At 40.9% G+C, this 15,078-nt stretch overlaps 2 protein-coding genes across 2 annotated transcripts in view; both read left to right on the top strand.

Moving 5' to 3' along the window:
• Window positions 1-3,301: 3,301 nt before the first annotated feature.
• Window positions 3,302-10,948, top strand: vps25 (vacuolar protein sorting 25 homolog). Its single transcript, XM_020616592.1, has 6 exons — window positions 3,302-3,433; window positions 4,539-4,684; window positions 5,663-5,716; window positions 5,837-5,925; window positions 9,662-9,737; window positions 10,109-10,948. The coding sequence occupies exons 1-6, from the start codon at window positions 3,387-3,389 to the stop codon at window positions 10,219-10,221; spliced, it is 525 nt and encodes a 174-aa protein (XP_020472248.1). The 5' UTR covers window positions 3,302-3,386; the 3' UTR covers window positions 10,222-10,948.
• A 715-nt stretch (window positions 10,949-11,663) lies between these two features.
• wnk4a (WNK lysine deficient protein kinase 4a) overlaps window positions 11,664-15,078 on the top strand; it is a 38,787-nt gene continuing 35,372 nt past the window's right edge. Inside the window, exons 1-2 of the mRNA XM_020616538.1 lie at window positions 11,664-11,912; window positions 12,136-12,798. Coding sequence (XP_020472194.1) covers window positions 12,172-12,798 — 627 coding nt within the window. The 5' untranslated portion in view covers window positions 11,664-11,912; window positions 12,136-12,171. The remainder of the gene's footprint in view (window positions 11,913-12,135; window positions 12,799-15,078) is intronic.

Below are 15,078 nucleotides of genomic sequence, written 5' to 3'. Positions count from 1 at the left end.
TTAGAAAAATACATAATTTCGATTTCAAACCACACCAATATTATTAAAATAATTCAAATATAAAAATGTACATGTCTAATTTTCAAAAAATATGTTTCCTGTAGTGCTGTGGCGCGAATGAACAACAAAGGAAAGTAAAGAGGATGGAAAGTTTTCACCTGTGATTTTTGAAGTGATGGCGGAGGAGGGCAGCGTGCCGTTAAGTGATAACTGTCTTTAAAACGTTGTGTTAGTTATGAATATTGTCTGATAGATTTTGTGATTTGCGATATAAGAGTTTTACTTATGGCTGTCCACAACTAGCTTAGCTAGCAGAAAAAGTTTGAAGACCACTGCTCTAGCCAATTTTCTTCAGACTGAAGAAGTCATTTGGATGAATGGTGAAATGTTTTGACTGTACTAGAAGAGAAGTTCAGTTTCTATGACTGAGCTTGTAGATGCGAAACAGTCTATTAATCACTGATTGAACAGCATTAGGTAGCAATAATCTTGTATCGCACCAGTTTGCAGAAGGACATCTTGACACTGATGAAATTAATCGATGTAAAAAATTATTACCCGCTGTCATTAATTAAAAGCTCATTTTGGAGCATTGAAATACGCTGGTCAATTAACGTACAGCAGTCCTACTGTGATATTATATGAGGGTTACATACCAGTGGATTTGTAAACATAATTATGCAAGTATTATGTCAGAATATATTTATATTGTAAAGCCAGATTAAATGACTATCCTGAACATGGTATTATCAAAGTACATCTATATATATATATTCATGGTGCCTGTCTGCACGCAGGCAAAGTAAATTTGTCTTATGTTCCAGAATCGAAAGGTTATGGAGAGATATGTGGGCAGCAGTGACGAGCATCTATTATGATGTTCTACACTACCTAGAAGAAGGCTTCCTCAACATCTCCAACAGTGTTCTGCACCTCCTTTGTTGCCATTATGCGTTCCTGCCATGCATTTCCAAAGTGGCTGGGACAACCATCCCATAAGAACTGAGAACCACATGACTCCTGACCAGCTAGGTCACATCTCTTACCCAGTTCCATCACCAGAAAATGTGGAGGTATTTTATTTTAATTAACTGCCTACTGTTACATTTGTTTACTTATGCAAAAACATCAAATGGAAACTAACTTTTGGCATGACTCTTTTGTTTTTAAGACTGTCAACATTCCACTGATCGACTGGGAGAACAGTGGCCTTCCTCCTTCTGACCATTCTGGTGTTGTAGTCCCAAGCATGGAAATCCCACTCACTGTTGGACAGATGGCAGCATTAATAGAGGCTGTTGATCCAAGAGCATTAATAGGGGCTGTTGATCCAAGGCAGGGGTGGCCAATTCCAGTCCTCGAGGGCCGCTGTCCTGCTTGTTATCCAACTATTCCTGCCTGACCTGCTGCTGATTACCTGGCTCAGGTGTGTTCAGCCAGTCAGAAGCTGGAAGATACCATCTTAGATGAAAGTGGAGTGAGGAAATATAAAGTGAATTGGTATCTTCCATCTCAATCCTTTGGATGTGATATTTACATTGCTGCAGTTCAGTTTTGTGAATGTTTTGAGCACTGAGATTGTTGCAACTTAAATAGTACAAATGAGGTTTGAAGCAATGAGGTTTGAAGCAGATGAATATGTAAAAAAAAAAGTAAAATATATGTAGTATAACTCATCCAGAAATGATAGTGTTTTTCAACTTTTTAGTTTAATATAAATCAACACAAAGCAGGAACTAATGCTGTTAAACTAGATGTGGATTAATCATTTTAATTATCAGTTGCATGATGTTTTGAAGAGAAATAACCAATAAAATAAATCTTGACAACTCTTTAATGTTATTTTGACATGAATATGGAAACTGTTGAGCATAACATAAACATACAGTCACTGACCATGGGGTCTCATCTGAAAAGATATGTACAAAAAACACTGTGAACCAAGACCCATTGTAAACTCAAACACAATACTGAAAATTCTTGAACACAAGATTTTGCTACATTCAATGCCATTTCCTCATCCTCTACTTCCTTATAACAGCCCAAATCCTGTGTGACATGTGCCAATACAGGCAAGAAGATCCCTTTGGAAAGACTGGTAACTGTTATAGTGTTGTGGGACTCGGAGGGTTTCAAAGCATGTAGAAGCAGTAAAAAGGTTACCCCTAACCACCTCTACACACACGTGTTGGCATCACCTCCCATCCGGTCCAGAACCTCAGCAGGCTTTTCAATTCATCTGGTGTTGCTATGTAAAAGGAAAACGTGATTAGGTCATCGGAGGAAAACTGTTCATACTTCATGAGTAATTTGTGCTCTGGGTCTGTGTGAATGAGAAGATGCAGACCCTCAAGAACTGCTGAACAAATAATTTAGCAGGCTAATTACACATTGGTGCACTAAATCAGTAAAGCTGCATGATTATCTATTATAACCCTTAAAGATCATACAGTAGCCAAGTTCCGATTAGATCAGCAGAGCTGACACTGGAAAGCTGGTGCTGGAAGAGCAGTAGGGACAGGGTTAATTACACTCTTCAACATTATGGAGTATATGGCCTACCCATATCTACAACCACATGTCACATGACCAAGTGAGGTCTCATGACACAATAAGACAACAGACCTGAACCTGTTACTATCACTGATCCAGTGTAAAATCCTTCAGCTTTACAACAACAAAGCTTCCATTCAAGCCATTGATTCCTAAAGAGTTAGGTGTTTTATCAAACACACAAAATATATTTCATTCATTTGAGATTACCTCAGGAACAGGGTGTGAAGCTCCTTCACCTGGGAAGAGCAAGCCCACTGTATCAGGTCTTTTTGTTAAGACTGTCCACATTCCATTTGTTGGTCATTCGCGCCACAGCACTACAGGAAACTTCCGCCTCTAGGGTCACATGACTGACCTGTGTTTACCCGATTGGCCAGGGATCCGATTGATGGCATTGTCACTCGATTGCTACTGCCCAGTGTCCCGGATGTTGTTTTGAATTTCTGCACTTGAATGTCACAGTCTGAATTATGAGTTGATTGAACTTTCTGGTTCTGAATAGTGCTTCTTGAAAGATACGCATTGAATATATTTTTTGAAAATTAGACATGTACATTTTTATATTTGAATTATTTTAATAATATTAGTGTGGTTTGAAATGGAAATTATGTATTTTTCTAACTTGAAAATCTCTACTTGTAATTTCACTGCGTATTCAGAGTGCATTAATTCAGAATATAACATTCAAAGTATAATATTTCAAAACCTATTATTCAGATGCTGATATAAATTCAAATCATTATGATGCCGTTTTGCTTCCATAGCGTAGTTAGTCGGAAATATTTGAGGGGTGCACTTGCTTTCGGAAGCTGAACACTGCATCAACTGCAATGAGTTTTGAGTGGCCCTGGCAGTATAATTTCCCACCGTTTTTTACGTGAGTCATTTTTTTAAACCATATTCCAGCAGGACTTTTACATATGTTGGTTAACTCCGTCTCCGTTGTTTGTATGTTATTGAATCGAAATGGGTTGATTTGCGAGCTAGCATCATGTTAGCCGGCTAGCTAGCTAAACGAAACTGATTGCTAAGGAAGTGGATTTTACACTTAAAGGTTTATGGCACTGGTCTAGTCATTTTAACGTTAATTCGGTGAATTATTAAGGCTCGACGTCACTGATTTAAAAAAAAACGTCAAAAGGCAACTGTTTGTCTTCTGTATGTCGTATTTTCGAGGTTAAAGAAGGTCTCTCTGTTAGCTCTAGCTGGCTGTTTTGATAGCCATCCTCTGCCTCAACTTCAGCCGGCAGGTACACACCTAAAACAAGCAATACTTAAATGTTCACCAACTAATAATCAGTGTTAAGACCAATAATGTGACCCATCAGTATTGCACCCTGGGTTGACTGTTTTACCATTGGAAATGCTTTTTCCTCATCGTCATATGCTATATTTTGATACTTGATACCGCAAAGAAAGACATGGACTGAGATCTAAAGGTATGATCAAGTAGTGTTCAGCAAAATTTGGAGATATTGCACAGTTTCGTGGTTCTGAGCATTGTCTTTAGAAGTGTTGTTACAAAAAAGAGTGGGTTTAAATACAACTGCATCATATTCCCTTATTGCCTCTGCTGCAGCACTATAGCAGTTTGCAATGAGAGACTGCTGGTGTTGCGAAACATACACTATGCATTCTGTGCTTGTGTTCTGAAGCTGTTTTCCATGGTTTAGCCTAGTTTCCTTAGCACTTAGCCGTCTGTTAAACCCATATGTGGTTATGGAACATCTCGTTCCAATACCACTAACATGCTGCTATAATAGTATCTACTCTACCGGAAAATTTTGGGACCAGGCTGTAGAGATTCCATCCACTTAGCTAACAAGAGCACTAATGAGGTCCACCACTTAATGTTAGGTGATAAGGTCTGCCTCACAGTCAGTGTTCCATGGTATCATCTCTCGTTACATATTTTCCAGTATCCAGTTAACCACTGTCATCTGTTTGTCTTGTGCTGACTATACTCCTCTCTTTGTGGACAGGCTACAGCCCAATGCTGACACGAGACAGAAACAGCTGGCGGCATGGTGTTCCCTGGCCCTGTCCTACTGCCGGCATCAAAAACTCTACACCCTGGATGTCATGGAAGCCCAGGAAAGCCCTGTGTTCAACAACAAGAAGATAGAACGTATCCTAACACAGAACCCATGGTTCAGCCAGTATTTTTGTGCAATTTGTCATGAATAGTTCATTCTAAAACAGCTTTGTCCTTATTGTGTCGCATCATGTTTACCTAGGTAGTCTCATGGGGGCTGTGAATCAAGGGTTTACTGGCTGCCTATATTGTGATATAAATTACACTCTACCCATAGGATATTAATGTTGACACTCATTACAGCAAGGGTAGGTTTTAAATGTTTTTCAGTATAATGTGACCTTGATAGCTGCCCTCCACACTGCTGCATTAGTCTCTGTTGAAATGAATTATGTTGAGGGTTTCCTCTTGATTTTCGTGGATATATATATATATATATATAATTCCATAATACTTCTAAAAGTATAGCTGTCTAAAATTAATGCAACGACCCTGCAGTAAATTGTACCCTCATGATGATTATCATGATCACATTTGTTTGATTTTAGAGAAGTGTTGATTCAATGCTATAATTCTTTAGGGAGCCGTAGTTTATGGTGCCATTGAATTATAGTGAGAGGTGTTCCTAATATTTTGTCAATAGAGCAAACAAGACACATTTCATTATAACACTATACAGTTCAACAGCACCACAAACTGCATCCTCCGAAATGATGATAAAATTGAATGGACACCTGTCTGATACAGTTTTAATTATTGTACTTTATAAGCTTTGTGAACATTGAATTTATTGTAGAATTGTTGTTTGACTGCATTAGCGCTGGTTATGTGTACCTAATAAACTGGTAACTAAATGTGGACTTTACTTTAGAGGTCAAACTTGAGCACAGAAGGTCATATTTGCATGATTACTGAAAACATTTGACCTCTGTTAGTTTTTCTAGTGTTACAGGTGTTCATCACGTGCTGAGCATAAGATGAAAAGTGAGGTGTGGAAATTCACACAACTGAGGCGCTGACTGTGCTCCTGTATGTTTGTTACCTATTTGTCGAACCTTAACTGAATTCCAGGAAAACTGTCAATGGAAACGATTCAAGTTGTGTTTGAGGAACTGAGAAAAAAAGGTAAATTGTGTCCTGTCTAGATCTTTGTATAGTGTAGTGATTAAGAATACTCTCATTGCCTTGCTGTGATTTTATTTCAGCGGTTTAAAACATTTTTATCATTGTGCTGTCTGCCTTCAGGCAACCTCGAATGGCTGGACAAAAACAAGTCTCGGTGTTTAGTCATGTGGAGACGACCAGAGGAATGGGGCAAGTTAATATACCAGTGGGTGAGTCATCAAACTTAGGTGTATACCTTTATTGTCTGTGAAACTGTACAGTTTAGTGTGTTTGTGGAGCTGGTAATGGATGAATGGAAAGATGCAAGTGATCTTTAATGCAATAAATAAGAGATCAATTTGAAAGCACTGTACATTGTTGTTGTCAGATGTAGTATTATGCTATCATCGTGTTAAAGCCTCTACACCAGGTTACTCTGGTACAACCTTTTTATATGATATGCAGCATACACATAGAGAACATCAAGAACAGTATCATCAGTAAATACAGTCATTAATCTCAGCAGTGCTTTCTGAATGGGAATTTGATAGTAGGTTCAGCTTGGTCTCCTTTGCCATCATTCCACTGCCAATGAGAACCGTGCTGGGATTTGCACGTTTCCATTGTCTCAGAAACGGCCCATGCTCAGGCTGAAAACCGTGATATCTGGCCCTGCTCAGAGGCTGCTAGAGCACACTACTCCACACCCAACCCGGCCATCTGTGTTACTACACTGATTGGCAGAGAGAAAACTTGAGCAACAGTAAGTGTCTCAGCCTAAGAAAGAATCTCAGCCTCTTTTAAGAAAAGGAAAAAAGCAAGGCAGTACAACAGATAATGTCTGTCGATTGCATGTTTGCTCTCTTGCATGCTTACTGTTGATGGCTGTTCTGGTTGCACAGAAGACAGCACCATGACATGTTGCACAAGACAAATGCCCACGCTCTACAATGGAAACATAAACGTGTACGAAGACCAGTCAGTGTGGGCCAATAGATGGCCAGCTGGCCGGAGTACAGGGCAGTTCGCGGTGGCAGTCGAATGGCGGCATCTGTGTTCAGTGGGCAGACTGGTCTAAGGTTTGGTAGAGATGTGGGGTAGGCAGTAGCCCCTACCATGAAAGAGAAATGCAGCTCCAGGTAATTTTAAATTTGTGTTTTGTGTACTGGCTGATGTGGCATTTGTTAGCCATATCTACACATGCATTCAGCAGTCACCTCTTAGATTCAGTGTGTGTGTGTGTGTGTGTGTGTGTGAGGGTGTGTAATCACGCATCACTGAGATTAAGATTAATTCCAGTTAGTCAGAAAATCCTCCAAATTGTAGGGCTGCCTTCTTGTTGAACTGCAATATTTAGTTCTTTTATTTATAGATATATTAAATATTATTGATGCAACATGTGGGTGTGGCTGATTTGTTGTTTTTTAAAGGCACCGGTGTTGGGCAAGGGTGTAGTTTTGGTCTCAGCATTGGTATTGGAGTCTCACCTGAAGCACTAAAGATGCATGTGTTCCCTCATCAGCCTGCTCTGCTTCTCTTACCTGATGCTGCTTCTGACATGCTGTGCAAAATAATTTATCTTCATGGGGTTTCATTTTATTCTTATAAAAAAAAAGTTGGGAGGTGACAGTGGTTCAGTGGGTAGAGCAGTCGTCTCCCAACCGGAAGGTTGAAGGTTCGAAACTCGGTGCCTGCAGTCCACATGTCAAAGTGTCCTTGGGCAAGACACTGAACCCCCCCATTACCCCCGATGGTTAGAGCCATCGGTTGAGTTGGCAGCCGCAGATGGCTGCCTCGGGTCTGTACCCGAAAAAAAATTCTTTTTTATATGTATGTATATATATATATATATAGCCTGTTTTTTACAATAAAAATTCACCACAGGTATACAAAAGCATATTTTTCCAAACTAATCGTTGTAGCACAATCAGTAGATGGACATTAATGTGTGAAGTGATTTTGGTGGCACTATAGTATATGAGTAAAGTTACTGAATTTTGTAGTAGGCCCATCTCTTTTCAGCGTTGCACTTTGTAGACGGTCCCTCCACACTCGCTTCACAGCTGGCTGCACACTGAGGCCAGTGCTATTTGTCTGAAGCAGAGGACGGCACATTTTGATAAAAAAAATTAGCTTGTAGCTCATTGTCTACATTATTATGAAACTAAAGAGGCATCATTTGTATTTTAGCAACATTTCGATATTGATCTGGAAATTCTGAATCTGTGAATATCGTTCCCACTTTACAGAAGTCGGCCAATATAACGTATCGTTGTCAACACACTGACCGACAGCTGACTCCTCCTCATCGTCTGAGAGCAAATATGACATTTGCACATCACGTGAGCTTTATATCGCCCCCTCCCTTTCAGTTGGTCAAGCACATCCTAATGAATCCTAGTCCAATATTACTTCACTCAGAGTTGGATGCACTATCTTTGGAGTGAAGTTCAAAGTTAATGTGCATGGGTTTCCTCAAATATTGGTAAGGACATGTCTCCACCGTCCATATGCAAAACTCCACTGTTGATGTAAGGGATTACTTTTGCTGTTGAATAATTAGCAAAGGAATGAAATGACTTTACCAATGACTAATGTGTAATCAATAACTGATTGCAGTTGTCATGTAACTTGCCCAACACTGATATTTAAGAAAGTTGGCATTTTTGGCCATCTATATGTGTAAACAGGTTTCTAATCAGCCTCTTGTACATTCACAGGGAAAGTAATGCTGTGACTGCAGAACGGGCAGATGAACAGACAGATCCTTTGTAACTAAGCATCTGTCTACTCAAACAATCCAAAGGCCGCCTACACCAGAGACAGTAGAATACACAAGTAAAAATTAGTCCATTGTCGATTTGCAGAATGAATAAATTTAATTTCCGAGTAAATGATCATCACTATGTAATGTCATTGTTTAGCCTATACCTGGCACTAGCAGAACAAGCTCATCAGTGTTCATTCCTATTCTTACAGCAAACTACTGGTTATAAATATACCTGGCAGTAGAACTAATCAGAGAAGAGCACATACAGTTCAGAATTCACCGAAATAGATTTAAAATGGATACAGACGCTGCAACGAGTACAACCTGTCCACATACATGTGTGTAGGAGGAACATAAACACACAAGTAGCATCACAAATGGGTGTCATGCTGAGTGTTGGTTCACGCATCGTGACAGTAACCAGTGAACTACTAGCTCTGATGGGACCATGCACAGTATTACACCCCCCCACCCCCGCTTCCTGCATCACTTGTAACACCTGAACGTTGCTGTGATTGTGTAGAAACTAGCTACTAGGTGAGCAGAGAGGTTGAAATGGATACAGGAGCTAAGGCTAAGTATGGCAGAAATACCCAGTTTCTGACAGCAGTATGAATACAGACCTGCTGAAGTAAAGAAGAAGAGACCCGGCCTTCACATAGCCACTTCAAGGATCTGTTTGATTTGCATAGAAGTGATTGTGACAGTAGTCACAGTATCATTCGGTTTCAAATCAGATTAAATGATCACCTTTTAAACAAGAGGGTCGGTGTCAATGAAGAATACTCAGTTCACATGTTAGCTGATAAACACCACAGCAGGTGCAGTCCACAAGACACACACATTAAAGCAAAAAGTGAGAGTCAGCAAATGTTGCTGCACAACTCAGTGGCTGCTGAAGTTTTCTGGACAGCTGGTTCCAGCCTCTCACTGACTCATAGCTGTGTTGTGTTTAGCATCTCTTGTCTCAGTGCACTTCTCAAACTGTTTTAATACTGTTGAGCCTAAAGTATGAGCGTGTAACAGATTGTCCAAACTAGCAGAAAGTCTGTGCATTGTGCTTCATATCTGATGAAGACAGATTTAAAAAAAAAAAAACATTTTTTAATATAAAACAAAACAAAAACACAACCTGTGAATATGAAGTCAGCTGTTGTCTTCGACTGTGACCATTACTCTGTTCTCTAACATTTTAGGTTTCCAACAATGGGATGACCAACTCTGTGTTTACACTTTATGAGTTGTCCAATGGCGATGACACAGAAGGTGAAGGTATGATATCATGATTTTCTAGGCTCAATAATTAATGTATTTAATTGGTTTTAAATCTGACTTGGAATAAGTAAAGTATAGACCTCGGTAACGACGGTCAACACAATAGCAGCTTCACAGAATTAGAATCATTTTTAAAGAAACCTTTACATTTTTTGCCCTGTTTTATTTCACTCTTAGTTTATCTCTTGTACCTTTTAATTGCTTGGTTTTATTTAACTCTAATCAATCTTGATTTTTCCCATGAAAGAACCTTGTAGCTTTTGTTTTAATGTTCTGTATAAATAAAGCTTTTTATTGGCTATCATTACAACCATTCACACTTTACTCCCACTGTGCCTTCTGACACGAGTTTCCCTTTGTTTCTCCAGAGTTCCACTGTCTAGAGGAGTGGATGCTCCTTCGCTCCTTGCAGGCTTTACAGACACAAGGCAAAGCAGAGATCATCACCATAGATGATGGAAAAGGGGTCAAATTCTTCTAAAACAGTGCTGGAATCACACACTCTGACTAGGAGTCCTCATACTGTACCTTACAAGGCGATTTTTTAAGATTTAGCCATTTAAGGCTACACAAGGAGCACGTCAGTGCCCAGCCCAGGGGATGCTGGTCCTGCAATTGTTGATGCCTTTTGGTTTGCCCCAAGTTCAAAGCCTTTTCTTAATGAAAGAGAACCAATATCATTTAAGTCTTGGTGGAGAAGAGCATTTGAGTTGACACTGTGTTTAGTTGTCACAGGTAATCTTTGTTGCCATTTCATAATGCAAAGAGTCTGTCAGGGGACCTCATACTATCAATACTTCAGGGGAAATCCTTTCCCCGCCAGCTGCACCTTTACTCTGTCTTTACTGTAAATATGACTAGTTTTATCCAGATTGTCCCTGTTGATAAATTTCCTTAGCTCTTTGCTTAGCTGTGGTTAATTTGTTCTGACCAGACATCCCAAAAGAAATCCCAGAATCCACCACCAGAGGGATTTGCTGTATTTTTATTTTGACAATAAATGTTTCCAGAAGAGGAACACCACAGAGACTGGGACTACCAAGGACCACCTTGTCTCAGCTGAGTGTAATAATACTGGACTTAATGTACACATTGCTGTTGTCCTATTATTGTGCAGTAGCTACTGTGACACTCCCTTTATCCCTCCTTGCTCTGTCTATATTCAACCTTTTTTCATATCCTGTAGAAAAATAAATAGAAGTTTCCTAGATATGTTTCATTTTTCTTTTCATCCAAAAACGTTTGGAAACTGTGTTTACAGTCTTCAGTTAACTGTTGGGTGAAAACCTGAACAGAGTGCGCAGACGTGCAGAGTCGGACCACCCTGATGGAGATGTGCTCCACTTTGTGCCCGCAGCTGTACTGAATGACCTAATGGCTGCATGGTCCACTCACATGTGCTGCTGTGTCCCTGCCTGTGGGAATGATACAATTCCACTGAATCCTGTGTATGAGGCTGATAACGGCCAGTGTGGGCAGGTGGGGTCTTGCGTGGCTTTGGCTGATAAAGGTGTCTTGTTTCAGCAGCATGTGTTCCCGCCTGCAGACCGACTGGCGCGCGCGCGCTTTGGCTGCATGTCTGTCGTTCTGTATCTTCAAATGACGACAGACCCAGAGAACCCAGTAGTGAATTAACTAATTAAGAGGAACTTTAGGATATGTCTTCAAAGGGGGGGGGGGTCTGTTCGGTGATGTTTGGACTATGTCTGGCACCTGTTGAGCTAATTAACACAATGAAGTGTCAAAAAAAAGAGTGAATGGTTCTTTTGGAAACGTTTCCCGTCTTTCGCATCTTATGAGTTCCACTATATTACCTCCAAATGAGGTTTTACATATACTCAGCAGATCTTTTTTGAAAACCAACCAGGAATAACAAATTCAAAACAAAAATAACACCCTTCTATTGAAAGCCATAATGCTACTTTGCAAACACTCGTTAAACCCATACTGTACTCGCTCCCTGGGTCCTATGAGCGCTTTAAAGCTGCTGGGGGCGGAGCTGGGAGCGCACAGGACGCACAGCCCCCCTGAGCTCTGTTGATAGAGCCAGCTCCCGTCCTTCCATCGCAGGGTATGGCTGAGGACTTTGTAAAGAAGAGAGAAGAGAACAACACAGACTGTCTCATAGGAACTACACGTTAATGTGAAATGTTTACGTTGCGACTGTGATGAGTAAGTACATGTTCTTATTTTTGTGCGTTTTGACGGAGTTGGTAACTGTTCCTAAGGTTGAGTGTTGTTATGGGTGATTGTTGTCAGTCATATTTAATCTTGGGTTGTTAGTCATGTAGGAAAACGTATTTTGTGGTTATCCTTTGCTTAAACCACAGATTCCATGGATCTCGTGAAAAAGTAACTGGGTATTTTTATTGTCCTGTGTCCTTTCCACATTTAGGCTCTAATAAATCAAGTCGGCATTGAACCTGCTAGAATGTCACATGCACAGGTCCAGATACCAGGACGTGGTTTCCCAGGCCTTTCTGTGGGTATGACCGACGACTGCTTATCCCGGGTGCCATCCGTGCTGAGGGCGCACGGTTTGGGCGCACGGAGAAACTCTTACGGGCTGCAGAAAATTAGTATGGACATTGATTCGCCTCTCTACAGCGGCGTCCTTTCCAAAGCCTTGTCCTGGTCCGCTGAGAATATCCCAACACTACCCGAGTTCAGAGCAGAGGACGAAAAAAACGACGAATCTCCACGGTCGCCGTCCCCCGTTTCCAGCCCGGGAACCAATTCCAACACGCCCTCCTGCAGCCAGGAGCCCGACCTCGGCCCCCTTACTTGGGATCCCGTCCCGAGGTCCAACGCCCAGGACGCCAGCTCGGACTCTGAAAATGAACATAAAAATAAAGAGAACAAGATCTTGTCTCGAGTCGCCTTTGATACTCACTGGGAGCAGGAGGAGAAAGAGGAAGCGGAGACCAAAGCGGTGGCAACCTCACCTGATGGAAGATATCTAAAATTCAACATAGAGATTGGAAGGGGATCTTTCAAGACGGTCTACAAAGGACTGGATACTGAGACCACAGTGGAGGTGGCCTGGTGTGAGCTACAGGTAGGATGTCTTGTTTTTAGTTCACTGTAGAATAAAACTGAAATGTGGAATGTGGCCTTTCTTATGTTAGTTGCAAGTCTTCATCTATTCATAGTGAAAAACCAGTTCCCTTTATGTACCCTACCACACCAAAATAGTTTAAGGTTTGCAGCCAAAGTTGACACTGTAGTATTGTATCTCCCTTTCTCTCCTGCAGCAACAACCTTAGTTCAGGTATATAGGCTGACACTTTCCCTGCTTTCCTGCCCCACTCCTCTATAATCTCTCCTCAGGCCATCAGGGTTGATGTGAAGCAGCTAATCTACTGCACATTATTTTGTGTTGACATTGAGTTGGGTGGTGGCAGGTCTGTGTCTGGTAAGCCAGGTCATCCTGCCAGCAGTCAGCTCCACTCTGCCTGCCACGATCCCTTCTAATCTGTTTTCTTTACGAACTGGTGACACCAAGGATACATCTCTGAGAGTCACCTGCCAACTAAGAACAACCGAGAAGCAGTAGATCACCTGTATGCAGCTGTTCTGACCTGCCATCAGTATTTGTGAGAGCAGAGCTATATGTGCTTTGAAATGTTTCCATTCTGCATGATGGGGCCTGTGAGATCATGTTCAGCTCAGCGATCTGGCCTTGCAGGGCTCATATGGAACATGTAAACATCACAGAGAAGACAGACCAAACACTGCTGATCTCCCTCTGTGTCTGCTGATGAAGAAGTGGTTGTCTGTGAAGTTGTAGACATGTCCCTTTCTATGCCACAAGGCTTGACACTCGGCCACTTTTCTTTCGTGCACAGTTTGATAGCATAGAAGGGGATTTAAACTTTAAGTCAACCCGTACTGTTTGCTGGTGTGTTTGACCTGAATTGAGTCTGTGTTTGGCAGCATTAGGTGTGAAGTTTTGCCCTTGACCCTCTAAACCTCAAATTAAGTCCCATGCCACTGATAGTCACTGAAATAATTACTTTTATTCTGATCAGTCTAATCTTAAAGACAGTGGAAGTTGTTTTACGACAGCAATACAATCAACTTTTCAGTTTGCTCAGTACAAGATGCATAGTCTATCTTGGATTTAAGCTCCTCAGGGGGAACTGGAGCACAGACGGCCTGGGGTCAACAGGGTGAATTGAATCTTCCCCCAAAACTCCAGCTGCAGTAGTTGGGGATGTCTGCCTCAAGAGGTCAAGAGAACAGGTGTTTGTTTGGGGGACGAACAGAGTCACAGCCCCTTTACCTGCAAAGTCGTAGATGTTTCACCCCCCTGAGTCAAACACACTGATCTGACTTTTAAACCAAACCCTTGCTTAAAGTTTTGTGGAATGAAAAGTGTAGCACATGATGTTGTCGCTCTGTATCCAGGGGTCATCTGCAAACGTGCTGTCATCTCTTTACTTGAGGCATGAGCCCAGTTAAGCTTGTTAATCGCTCCTAATAGGCTTAAAAGTGGTCATTGTTGATATGGCTACTGTTACTGTTACTGACTTGGCTCCAGTCACTACTATGTGCTCCTGTTTGCTTAAATGAACACAAAAGATGGCTGTTGGTGGCTAAACACACTCACTCCTGTAATGCTGATGGAGCAGCAGTTGAGTCATTTCATGTCAGGGAGAAATTTAATCTCTTTTGATTATGTATTACAGATACTAAGATGTAATGTGCAAGCAGTGTAGTTCAAACATCTGCTTTACCTGATTCCCACTTAGAGAGATCATCATTTTAATTTGTCTTACTCAACACTCAAAGGTATTTTCCTGTGTACAGTATATTGTATTACACTGAACACGGGTCTGCCTGGGTGGTGTTTACTGGATCATTTTGTATTAGCAAATGATGTGCATTCAACCACAGCATGCATGAAGACAGTGTAAAACACCCGACAGAGCTCAGAAGTGTCACCAAATATTAAGACTATAAAACTGTACAATAAAAAAAAAAAAAAGCACTCACCAGAACCAAAGTTCTCTTAAGCCGATATTAACAATATTTGGATCTAACATAGGTCTGTGTGGTTACTTTTTTACTGTATGAATATGTAGCATTTGTCCCAGTTTGTTTTGTTATACTGCTACTGGACAGAATACAGCTTACCACAGACATGCTGCTATATATATATAGACATGTGTATATATCAGCTGATAACAGCAAGAAACATCAGTGCAGAAATGTCAGAGATTTGTGTTGGCATTGCACAGTTTGTCCAACAGAAAGCAAAATGTCCGGCTCACTACATATTGTTTTTTAGTAGCAAATCTTATGCTCGTTTTATTTTCTGTATGTTTTTGTATCA

This window comes from Monopterus albus, unplaced genomic scaffold, assembly GCF_001952655.1.
Source record: "Monopterus albus unplaced genomic scaffold, M_albus_1.0 scaffold175.1, whole genome shotgun sequence".
In the NCBI taxonomy this organism is placed as follows: domain Eukaryota; kingdom Metazoa; phylum Chordata; class Actinopteri; order Synbranchiformes; family Synbranchidae; genus Monopterus; species Monopterus albus.
Note: the sequence above shows the minus strand (reverse complement) of the source record. Positions and strands in the feature narration are given on the sequence as shown.